Source organism: Akebia trifoliata, chromosome 3, assembly GCF_017979445.1.
Source record: "Akebia trifoliata isolate Shusen 1 chromosome 3, ASM1797944v1, whole genome shotgun sequence".
NCBI classification, from domain to species: Eukaryota; Viridiplantae; Streptophyta; class Magnoliopsida; order Ranunculales; family Lardizabalaceae; genus Akebia; species Akebia trifoliata.
Window position 1 is genome coordinate 40,315,843 of NC_141377.1, and position 12,226 is coordinate 40,328,068.

A 12,226-nucleotide genomic window follows, 5' to 3' on the forward strand; every position below is an offset into this window, starting at 1 on the left:
TATAGAGGTCAACGAGAGTTAAAAAAATGCCAACCAAGATCACTAAATTTCTATTATTTTTCATCTATTACAAGGATAAGACCTTGAACTCAAATTGGTAACTAAGCTTAAATACAGAAAGAAACGTAAAAGGAAAAATTCAATTTTCAAACGTTGTTTGAGACTTTCCAGCAAAAGAACGGATAAGACGGGAGAATTTCCCTAGTGATTCTAATAGAGAACAATGCACTTATCACTATGTTTTTCTTTTTTCCTCCCACAAAAGCTGTATGTTTGATGCTTTGCATCAAACTTCAATTGAGATTAAAGAAATCCAACCTATAATCAAGATCCGAAAATAATGACTTTAATTTAGACAGCTTGACATTAACCCTATAAATACCCATGTTCCTTCAAGATTCTTCTCAAAACCATTCCAAGAAGAAAGAAAAAAAAATCCATTTCTCTTCGCTTGGGTCTTCTCTAATTCTTTTGGTTATGGTGAGGAAACCGAGCATGGGTCGTCAAAAGATCGAAATCAAGAGGATCCAGCAAGAAGAAGCACGACAAGTAACGTTCTCGAAGCGTCGAGCCGGGCTTTTCAAGAAGGCTAGTGAGCTTTGCATCCTTTGTGGTGCGGAAACAGCCATAATAGTCTTCTCCCCAGCAGGCAAAGCCTTCTCCTTTGGCCACCCATGTGTTGAATCCATTATCGATCGTTTCCTCAATAAGAAGGCCGCTCAAAAAGTCAATCCTATGCTACCACTTGTCGAACCCCAACGAGGTAGGAAGGCCTCTCTAGACGCTGATCCTACACTGTTACTTATGGAAGCCCAACGACGGGAACAATTAAGTAAGCTGAAGCAAGACTACACCAATGTACTTAACCAATTAGAAGCTGAGAAGAAAAGAGGAGATGCACTTAAACAGTTGAGGAAAGCAAGTAAGAACCAAGCTTGGTGGGAAGCACCTATAGATGATTTGGGTCTGCATGAGCTTGAGCAATTAAGGGTCTCAATGGAAGATCTTAAGAGGAACGTAGCGAATCGAGGGGATGAGTTGTTGATGGACACGTCTTTCTCGTCGTTCTTGCCTGTTAATTCTATTGGAATGGTTGATCCATTTGATGTAAAACCACATGGTGGTAGTACCTCTATTATTCCTCATGGTTATGGTTTTGGCTTTGGACATGGTTTGTATTAAAGACTATTAGTTTGAGTTGAGTGACGTTTGAAGGTTAGGATTTCTTATTTGCATCTATTAATTTGTCAATTTTGTTGTTTTTTTTTCCTATCTCTCAGGGGGATTGTGGATAAGTAGGTTGACTTGATAATAGTTAATAAAATAAGTTAATTATATTAAAATAATTGCATTTGGCAAGTGTTGCTATGTAGGATTTTATGGATGCAATTCTGATGATGAATATCACCTCCCACTCTTACTATATGGGCCTTCATAATATGGGGCATTGGTGTGTTGGTATTGTAGCTGGACTTAGTTTGTCAAATCCATTCAGTGGATATGCTCATTGGTTCCTGTCTGAATGAACTTACTTGGAATTGGACTCTATTAGATACAATCGTTCTAGTTTTGATTCCAATTTTAATTATGATAGAATGATATAGCTCCTGAATTAGCATATTCAATTTAAATCTAGAGGGATATCGATCTTTCCTTGTTGTATTAAGAATATAAAAAGTAACCTATTTTACTCAACATTTCCAATTCTTGTTGGTTCCCATTCATGCCGGGTATTGATCAATGCATGTATTATTACTCTTTGATTGACATATGGTCCTAGTACTTATAGGAAGTTTAGGTCCCGAAATCTATTTAGATATACTGCAAGTCCATGTAGTTATGAGTTGATGTGTGTCCATAGTGAAAATATGGGAATATCATAAATATATGCCACATTTCACAGTTGGTATGTAAAAGAGAACTTTAATTTATTTATAAATTGCATGTAGGGTATTAAATATGCCAACCACAAGAGGTTGGATTATTATCAGTTTTTGCTGTTTTCCAAATTTGTGATTAAGATTCTAAATAGAAACAATTAGATATGTGTAGAAATCGATATAATTAAGATCAAAATATGAAGGTGACCACCGGGCTTACTGATTGGTCTGATTTGTATTTATAAAATATGTTTAAAAAATATGTGGGAATACTTTATATCAGAAAAAATTTCAAACAATTAATCCAGGCTGTAAAGAGAATTTCAGAATCTTTCAATAAAGATTCGAACTAGGTCATTTAGTTAGGATTAAGATTTTATTCCTAACATATCTTTTCTATTTTCGTAAAAGGATAATTTAAATTTGATTATTAAAGGATCTTTTCAATATGGAAATCATACTGTCTTCCCCAAAAATCTTATCATAAAAAGAAATTTTTACTAATATTTAGTATGTTTTCCCACTCTCTCAGATGAACTTGTTGGGCCCAAAATTATGGGCTTTATTTTTTTCTTATTTAAAGGGTTTTGCCCTACAAGTTGTGTTTTCTTTCTTTATCTTGTTTTATTATGGTTGATTTAGGTATACCCCTAGGCTCTTTTGGTTAATATTTGAGATACGCTCCCCTCTCTTTTTATTTTTTCAAACTACTGACTTACCCTTGACTTAGGTCTTTTCAAAAGTCTAATAAAATGACTTCATTCAACCTCTAGCAAAGCACTATATGTATTTTTCTCCAAGACTCATATTGCCCCTTCAACCTCTAGATTCCATCTCCTTATAATCTCCAAACCATAGGAGTAATATATGATTTAGGAAAAGTTGAAGAGAATAGATTTTTAACATAACAATTAACAATTTTCTGCAAAAGGTTGAAGGTGATGAATTGAAGAAGAAGTCGGATAGTTTAAAAAAGAATTTAGCGAGAGGTTAAGGAGTGTGTAGATGATGGATTTCTGGGAGAAATATTAAGGATTTTCTCTACTTGAGGCCGGGGGAAGTTATGTCAATTTTAATTAGTTTCTAGTAGATGACTGAGGTCTTAGGGCTTGAATCAAATATTTAATCTATTTACTCTAATTTTCTTAGAATTTTTTTTTCTTTTATAATGAGAGAAGGTAGATAGAAATGGTTGGACACCAAATTTTTTATCTCACAAATGCTCCCACCTTTACATTTAAGTTTAATATGATCAGTGTCATTTTGATCGAAAACCAAGAAAATTGCACGTCATGATTTAATAATTTTTAAATTTGCAAAACTATCCTTTTTTACTATATAATATTCACACAACCTCCAATCAATATTTTAAATTGCAGATAAATCCTTTTCATACATGTGTGTTTGCGAATGCTACCCTCTAGATATATATAAATAAAAGAAATATAGACAACATGGTCGAGTTGCGGATCGGTTTGATATTACGACCCGGATTTAATGGGTTTGGAAAATTTTGAATTCAACCCTACCTTCGCGGGCTCTAGATGAAAGGCCCAAAACCTTATATTTTCGGGCGGGGTGTATTAGCTTTGTAGTCGCATTACACTAACATTATCATGTATCGACACTCTTGCGTTAAGAATTAGGGTTTCTAACACTGCAGCAGAGACTCGATTGCTTCTTCTGTTCTCCTCTTGTATCCTTCGAAATCTGAACTTTTGCAATCATGGCTGAACAGGTTAGATTTCACACACGAACCAGTATAAAAATTTGCTGAATCACGCTTTAACCTACTCTGATTTTTCGATGTTTGAAGCTCGTTCTTCGTTGATTCATGATTTATTGATGTTTTTGTTAAATCCAGACGGAGAAGGCGTTCTTGAAGCAGCCGAAGGTATTTCTATGGTGAGAAAAAAAATAAGGTCTTGAAATATTGTTTCTATTGGGGTATTCAAATATTGTTTCTATTAGAATGGTAGATGAGTTTGTGTTTGTTGGTTTTTATTGTTGCAGCTCGAAGAAATCTGGGACGGGAAAGAGGCCTGGTAAGGGCGGAAAACGTTTCTGGAAAAACATCGGTTTGAGCTTCAAGACTCCGAGAGAGGCTATCGAAGGTTTGGTTTATCTTTCTAATTTCTAGTTTGATTGTGTAATTCATTCTGTTATAATGGACTGTTGTTGATTTTCGATATCTTTTTTCCTTGCAAAAATTAGGATAAAAAACCGAACTTTTGAAATCAGAACGAGAACAAATAGGACATGTTGCTACCTGTTGTTTGTTTATTACTTTTGTTATTTATAAAGAAGCGTTAATAGATGGTGCAAGGAATATTTTGTTGTTGTTGAAAGAATTAGATTTACATACGAATGCCACCGAAGAGTTGGGTTTTGCCTGTTTTGGGGGCACTGGACAAGATATCCAATGTGAATGATCAAGTCTTGGAGCGGAGACTTGTCTGAGGTCTGAGTTTTGGATTGGTTTTGGTGTTTTTCATATAAATAAATAAATTTTAAGAATTTGAATATTTTTTTATAAAGTAATATTTTGTGATTGAGTATCTACTATCTACAACTAATCCAGTTTATGATATATAAAGTAAATATTATTAAAATATATTTTTAGCTTGGCTCGTCCAAGTTAAGTCAGTCTCGTGGGGAGGCATGTGACATGACACCTGGTGTGCCTTGATTGAGGTGTAGTCGATGCATGCTCCTAACTTAAACTGCCTCCCCTCACATGTGTTAAGGCGCTTTCGTTCCCGCCCCGCCCCGCCCTGCCCCCTGCCTTGAGGCACATCAAGGCGCTTGCCTTGACTACACTGGAAAGGACCTCTTTGAGTCATCTTCTCAAACCTTATCTCAAAGAGTTGGGATTTGCTAAATGATTGTTGCACTCAATCTATGAACTTCATACTTCTAAACAACGCAACATTTACTCCATAAAGCATAGCTAGTGTTATTGTTGTCTTATAAAGTTATCCTTTTTATTTGATTGTATGTGTCAGTGACATAGCACTCCAGAAACTCACGTCCACCTTAATGATCTCAGTGAACTGTAATGGAATATGTAAACTGCCCTCATTTTGAATACATCTAGTTTAAAATAAAAAAAGATGTTTGGGATTTACTAAATGGTTTTTGAATGGATAACATGATGGTTAGTATTTTTGGTTTCTCTCTGTATTGAACACGTCTTTGGAATGAATTAACCCTTAGGAACTAGATCATCAACTGCTGCCTTTAGTAAGACCTAAAACTTATGAATCTAACAAGGACTTGTAAAGTTAAGTTACGTAGAAGGATGCTTTGTTGATTGATAATTAATTGAGATCTCACTATTATGAAGGGCTATTATTGGGGTGGCATGATTTGTTTGCAGGATCATATATTGATAAAAAATGCCCCTTCACTGGCGATGTTTCTATCAGGGGTCGTATCTTGGCAGGAACCTGCCATAGTGCCAAGATGATGAGAACTATCATTGTCCGCCGAGACTACCTTCACTATGTGAAAAAATATCAGAGGCAAGTGACTTGCACAATTTTTTTTTCAGATGTATATTGATCTGTACTTAATTCTTAAGGAGAATACAGATTTTAAAATCTCCTTGTTTGGGTTTTCAGATACGAGAAGAGGCATTCCAATATTCCAGCTCACATTTCCCCATGTTTCCGTGTGAAAGAGGGTGGCCATGTGATCATTGGCCAGTGCAGGTACACCATCCTAACTACTACAGGAAGTTCTCATCCCTAATTGGTACTTCTCTTTAATGTAAATGTGTTTTATGCTTTATGTTCAGGCCTTTGTCGAAGACAGTCAGGTTCAATGTGTTGAAGGTCGTTCCTGCTGAATCTTCTGGTGGTGGTGGAAAGAAGGCCTTCAGTGCAATCTAAGGCTAGACTCCAGTTTTGTCCTCACCGAGCAATGCAGTTGAGTTTTAGAACAATTTGTAGACAGCCATTGCTGATACTTCATCTTTTTTGTGTTTTTTGGAATTTTTTTAGTTTGTTTTGATTTGTGGTGACTGGATTAGTCTTCAGTTTTTTATTTGAAATATTTTAGCGTTGTCTAAGTTAATTGATTGCTCCAGTATGTTATTTCCACTCATCCTTTGTCACCCATGGGTGAATAGTATGAACTCTGCCAATCAGAGTTGTGCGTAAACTTGTGTACATCACACTAACTATAATATTTGAATTTCAAGAGGTACAGCTCATCTGATAGATGGCCCTCTGGAATCTGGATTGGTCTTGTCCCGTTTATGATTTGTGTTTATACTACTAGTATTGTACTTTGTTCCTTGTCAATTGCAGCCATTGCTGTTGCCGCCGTTGTTAAATTGTGTTTGGGTGCAAACATTGCTTGAGGATTTTAGGAATCCATGCACGTATTTGTCTTCATGCACTGTTATGGGATCCACCTTATTTTCTTTCCTTTTAGAAGAATTATTGAAAAGTAATTGTCAAGTCTCAATGTAAAAGTTTGGTAAGAATTTATAATAATAAAAGAATCAAAAGACAAAATGATAAAATTGTTCTTATATATAAGAAATAAATAAAAGCTATTACTAAAAGAAATAGTTAGGACTAAAATAATAATTAATTATTTTCAATACTCTCCTATTAAATTGGAGCAAATATATCAACTAAACTTAACTTGACAATGTGAGAATTAGTGATAGAAGGACCAACAAATTTCGTAAGTATGTTGATAAGTTGATTTGAAGATTGTCTAAAGATTATTAGATCAAATTTTCTCCCTGAGAAAGTGAATATCAATCTCAATATGTTCAAAGTCAGACCTCAATATGTTCAGAGTCAGTATGAAGATGATGATTCTGATCCATAGGGGAGGAAGCAAGACGATAACCAAACATCCCAGTGTCTTGAAGAAAATCAAATGCGTATTTGTACTGAGATAACGAAATATCACGGCCAGAGTGGGTCATTTTTATTCCCAAGAAGTACTTGAGGGGATCCAAGTTCTTAATCTCAAAAGCACGATTCAATAACATCTTTACTCTGTCAATCCACCGTGCATCATCTCTAGTTAGGATAATATCATTCACATAAAGTAAAACAATGGTGCAATAATCATCCAATCCTGAACGAACAAAACAAGTATGATCTGAGTGGCATATAGAGAACTCTATAGATAAAATAACATCAGAAAAACGTAGAAACCAGGCTCTCGGAGACTGCTTCAGGTCATACAGAGATTTAAGAAAGTGACATACTTTTCCAGAATACTTCCCCTGAAGACGAAATCCAAAAGAGGGTTTATATAGATAATCTTAGTCAGATCACCAATCAGAAATGCATTATTCACATCGAATTGGTGAAGAGACCACGAGTGACATGTAACTAACGAGATAAAAAGGCGAACAATAGAAAATTTAGCTATAGGAGCAAATGTAGTACCAAAATTCTTTTTTGGAGTTCGTGTAAATCTCTTAACAACTAGACGAGCCTTGTATCAATCAACAATGCCATCCGCAAGACACTTGACATTGACAATCCATTTACAACCAGCAGTTCACTCCCCAAAAGGAAGGGGACAAACTCCTAGGTATGATTATTTTATAAAGCATCCATCTCAATAATTATGGCTACAGTCCACTGTAGATCATGTAAAGGCTTTGAAACATATCGAAGAACTCTAATAGAAGCAATAACGACAAGGTAGGCCTGACAAGGAGAGAGTCCCTAATAGGAAATAAAGTAGGCAATATGATGATTAATAACATACCCTGCTTAACTTTGTGATGTGTAATAGGTGAGTGAGAGTAAGAATAGATGCGATAAGAACAGGGGTAGGAGATAATATACCTAAGTCCAATGAGAAGGTTGGCAAGGTTGAAGAGGGACGAATGCGACAAGAGTAAACCTTAAGTGTTGGTGAAATTGGATCGAAGACCGGAGAAGACAACATTATAAGAGAATGATTATAAGAAAAGTCCTACAAATAAGATGTGGCACGAAAGTAGAATATTTTCAAAAAAAGTGATATCTATAGAATGTATAACATGATGAGAAATATGATCATAACAACAATACCCCTTAGATATAGATGAGTAGTCTAAGAAAGCACACTGAATGACTTTGTCAAGGGTGCGGTCTTAGACAGAGCAAATGCACCTAAAAACTCTAGGTGTAATAAGGAAAATGGTATTATCAAAGCGAAGAACATGAAGAGGCACTTGTCCTCCTAAGGTGCAACTTGGAACTCGATTAAGAAGAAAAACTGCAGTGAGGACCGTCATGTTCCAATATAACTTAGGAACAAGCATGCCTCGAAGAAGGCAACGGACAATGTTCATAAGGTGGTGGTTCTTGAGTTCCAACATCTTGTTCCGCTCATGGGGTGCAGGGACAGGTCAATTGGTGAAGCATACCATGCTCATGAAGGTGATATCGAATCCTATCAGAAATATATTTATCTCCATTATCAGATCGAAGAACTTTAACCGTGATGTTGTATTGGGTCTGAATCATTTTTAAAAAGTTAATAAAAATAGTAAACACTTCAGACCAAGATTGCATCAAGTAAACCCAAGTACAATGAGAATAATCATCGATAAATGTAACATAATACCGATGACTCGTAAAAGCAATAACAGGAGAAGACCCCATACATCAAAATGAACTAAATTAAACATAATATTAACTTGCTACTTGTGAGAGATATATGGAGTATAAGTATGTTTGGAGAGCTCACATGCAAAACATTGGAACTTATGCCCACTACAAGAATTTTTTAAAGTAAGAAATAAAAAATTTAAATGTTGTAAATTAACATGTTGTAATCGAGTATGCCACAAATCTAAGGACTGAAAAGTATGACTCCCAGAAGAGGATAAGACAGAGGTCGGAGCAACAGTATGCATATATCCACATATGTACAACCCATCATTTTTATACCCTTTACCAAAAATCTTCCTCAAAGTTAGGTCCTAAAAAGTACAGTGAGTAGGAAAAAATATTACTGAGCAATTTAGAGATTTGATAAAACTACTCACAGACAAAAATTTAAGAGATAGGTGAAAAATGTGGTACACAAAGTCAAAAGAAATACTAGATGATAAGGAGATGATACCCTTACTGTGAATATATGTAAGGGAACCATCAGTAAGGCAAACCTCCCTATGAATATTAGAAAAAATAGATGAAGTGAATGATTAGACTGACCGATCATGTGATCAGAGGTACCAAATCAATAACCCATGTTAGGGAAGCTGGACCAGACTAGGTGGCATGAAATGCAAAAGATATACCTGAGGCCATAATCAAAGATGAGTGAGTACGAATTTGATCATGAACAAAATTGGTAATCTTGGTTTGAAACTACTGTAAATCAATAGCACTAGAAGAGACAATGGTGGAAATAAGTGAGGAATCCACAATGGCAGCACGGGGAGCATAATGCCCTAACAAAGGAGTGGCAGTACATCGGATTTCTCATGGACTGTTTTCCCACAAAGACGACAAATAAAACTATTGTCTCAACCAAGACTACGCCCCCTTGGTCACAACGAGTAGTAAAAGTACCCAAAGCCACCCAGATTTCCTCTTCTTCCCAAATAAAGTCTCACGAACTAAGACCAAGACTGATATAATATCATAACTCTCAACGACAAACAGATAACAGGAAAACCAATAATCAAGTGTAAAAAGACTACAAACAACTCAAATAGCCACAAAAAATAATTGAGGCAACCAAATTTGAATCCAATATGATTCCAGGTCACCAAAAAATCCTTTCTTGTTGTCATAGGTCACAAGACAACAATCTATTGCTGTCACAAGCCTTCCCAACAACACCCCTGTTGTTGTTGATGGACAGAAAAGTTTCTAATAAGCTCCCAACAACATTCTTATTATTGTCGCTAGGCTAAAAAAGTTCCAATAAGAGCTGAAAATCTCCCAACAACACTCTTATTGGTTGTTGATGGACATAAAAGCTGCTAATAGGTTCCCAACAACACTCTTGTTGCTGTCGCTAGGTTGAAACAATTCCAATAGTTGACAAGAAAAGCTCCTAACAACAATACTATTGATATCGCATGGCAAAGATATACCCACCAGCAGTATTGTACTTCTTTGTCGATGTAAGGACAAAAAATAATGCACCAAAACAATCCATATTGCTATCGTAGAACTAGAAACCCTTCCCAACTATTGTCGTAGACACCAAACAACACACTAGTTGTTGTCGTGGATTACCAAACTGACCTTTTACACTTGTAGACACCTGAATTTGGACGGGTCATCCATGCAAAATATTAAAAACCACAATATCGAAATGGACCCCAAGGCCTTAAACCCTCCAAAAATTTAATTATCTTTCCAATAAATAGTCTATGCCCCCCTCTTGTTTGGCCTATGGGCTAGAAACCCACCCTCTCCTAAACCATCATCACACACATCCTCAATCCAATCCTAACCAAATGGAACTCCACCTAACCCTAATCCAAATACATACTTAACCCACCACCCAAGCCCATTAGACTTAAAACCAAATCATATACACATACAACCCTCCACCAAACCCATTAGGCTCAAAATCCAACCATTATCTCAAACCCAAGTTTCGACCCAAGTCCAACAATCACCACAATAACTCAAGATCATCACAAGTAGACATATGTCACCACATCCTTTACCCTTTCAAAAAAAATCTACAACCACTCCTTTACATTCCAATTCTTCTAATCAAAATCTATTTCATATAACTTACCTAACACTTAATCTACAACCACTCTCTTACATCCCCATTCCTCTAATCAAAATCCACTGCATTTAACTCATCTAATACTCAAATCCAAATGGATTGAAAAATCCAACCCATTTGGATCATAAACAACCTATTTACACCATTTCTACAAATACCTTTTCACCACCCTTAAATTACACACATCCTATTCATAAATCTCACACCATTCGACTATTTTCACCACTTCACCCCATTATACCCTTAAAAGTTAGCTCCAAAATCTTATAAAACCCCCCATCCTTCTCAATATAATTTCCTTCAAGAAAAAGAGACTTGAATTCCCCCAAGACTTGAATTATTCCCTTACTAAGTCTCAACTCCGTCCTATTTCACAATCACCATACTCATATCCACCAACCATTAAAAGTTTTACACCTCTAACACATCAAGACTAAAGTCGATGCTCATCAATGGAGATCAAGAAGAAAGATCAAAGAAGAAGAACAAGGTCGGGTGTGGACAAAGAGAAAGGAAAATAATTCCTCATTTTCTTTTCTTTCAACATACCCCTATTCTAATTCTTCCCTCTTATCTTTTTTCTTTTTACTTTTTATCTTTTTATTAGAACAACCCTAAGATGTAATGGATACCATCTCCTACCTCTGGTAGATTGGGCTCCGACTCAATCGAAATGGTTGGAGTTGAAAAACCCTTTTCAAATTTTTTAAGAAAAAATCACTACACTAGTGCAGACACTAAAAAAGGTTTTGAGACTAATGCCTTGGGCTTTTTCCATATGAAAGTGGGCATTTGATTAAAAAGTTTACATTTTTCAGGATTTTCCAAAGGTATAGATCATAGAAAGGCCCCATCCTCAATAAGGAAGCCCTTAGTGGTTCAAACCGAAACCAAAGTCCCTCACACTCGAAGGCACAAATCGGATTTTTTATTTATTTTCTAAAATTGATCGAATTTGAGATTACCATCAATGGTGGAGAGAGTAAGGTGCCTAATACATTTTTTTCCCTAATATGGACCCCCTTACCTAAATGTAGGGTGGATTAATGGACCTTGTTCGTATGAGAGTCACTAACCAAAAAAATGATTTTTGGAAAATTACTTTTTAGGTGCCCATTCATACCATTGTCTAAAAAAGAATGGTGGTGATTCTAAACGCAAGTAGGAGAGATCTTCGAACTCGAAAATTTTATGCCTACAATATTATTGCAGGCACAAAACTCTATCCCTTGTTGTTATCTTAGATCACCAAGCAGTTTAACAAAGGTAGAAAATCGTAACAATCCTTATCGCAGGCTAAGGTAACTCTAAACAACATATTGCATGGCAAAAAATCCTATCGAGGGGTTGAAACACAATGTAGAAACTTTATCGCAGCATGTGATCACTTGCACAATCCTTATCGCAACACACGATTAAAAGACCATGAACCAAAATAGAAAAAAGGGCCCCCAAAGGGAAAACCTCCTAACGAAGCTCTCGTTAGGTTATTAGGTTTTCGAGATTTGGAAATTTGTTGAGAGAGAGAAAAAAAAGGGAGAAGAGAAGAGAATTCAATGTCCTAAAAGTCGAAGAGAAAAATTTAAGGAGGACGAGGAGTCGATAGGTCCTCTAAA

At 35.9% G+C, this 12,226-nt stretch overlaps 2 protein-coding genes across 2 annotated transcripts; both read left to right on the forward strand.

Annotated features, from left to right (window-relative positions):
• The first annotated feature begins 351 nt into the window (after positions 1-351).
• LOC147406939 (agamous-like MADS-box protein AGL62) lies at positions 352-1,293 on the forward strand. The gene has a single exon (XM_086432802.1). It carries the CDS (start codon positions 385-387, stop codon positions 1,180-1,182), a length of 798 nt encoding a protein of 265 aa, XP_086288928.1. The 5' UTR covers positions 352-384; the 3' UTR covers positions 1,183-1,293.
• Positions 1,294-3,464: 2,171 nt separating this feature from the next.
• LOC147406940 (small ribosomal subunit protein uS17z-like) lies at positions 3,465-6,118 on the forward strand. Its single transcript, XM_086435292.1, has 6 exons — positions 3,465-3,618; positions 3,745-3,785; positions 3,894-3,994; positions 5,260-5,404; positions 5,504-5,593; positions 5,680-6,118. Exons 1-6 carry the CDS (start codon positions 3,607-3,609, stop codon positions 5,771-5,773), a joined length of 483 nt encoding a protein of 160 aa, XP_086291418.1. The 5' UTR covers positions 3,465-3,606; the 3' UTR covers positions 5,774-6,118.
• Positions 6,119-12,226: the final 6,108 nt, after the last annotated feature.

Bases quoted from the DNA above. Each gene is read 5' to 3' on its own strand.
- LOC147406939 (XM_086432802.1), top strand. From the start codon at position 385: ATGTTCCTTCAAGATTCTTCTCAAAACCATTCCAAGAAGAAAGAAAAA.
- LOC147406940 (XM_086435292.1), top strand. The intron at 3,995-5,259 runs GTTTGGTTTATC...ATTTGTTTGCAG, and splicing joins TCCGAGAGAGGCTATCGAAG to GATCATATATTGATAAAAAA. The intron at 5,594-5,679 runs GTACACCATCCT...CTTTATGTTCAG, and splicing joins GTGATCATTGGCCAGTGCAG to GCCTTTGTCGAAGACAGTCA.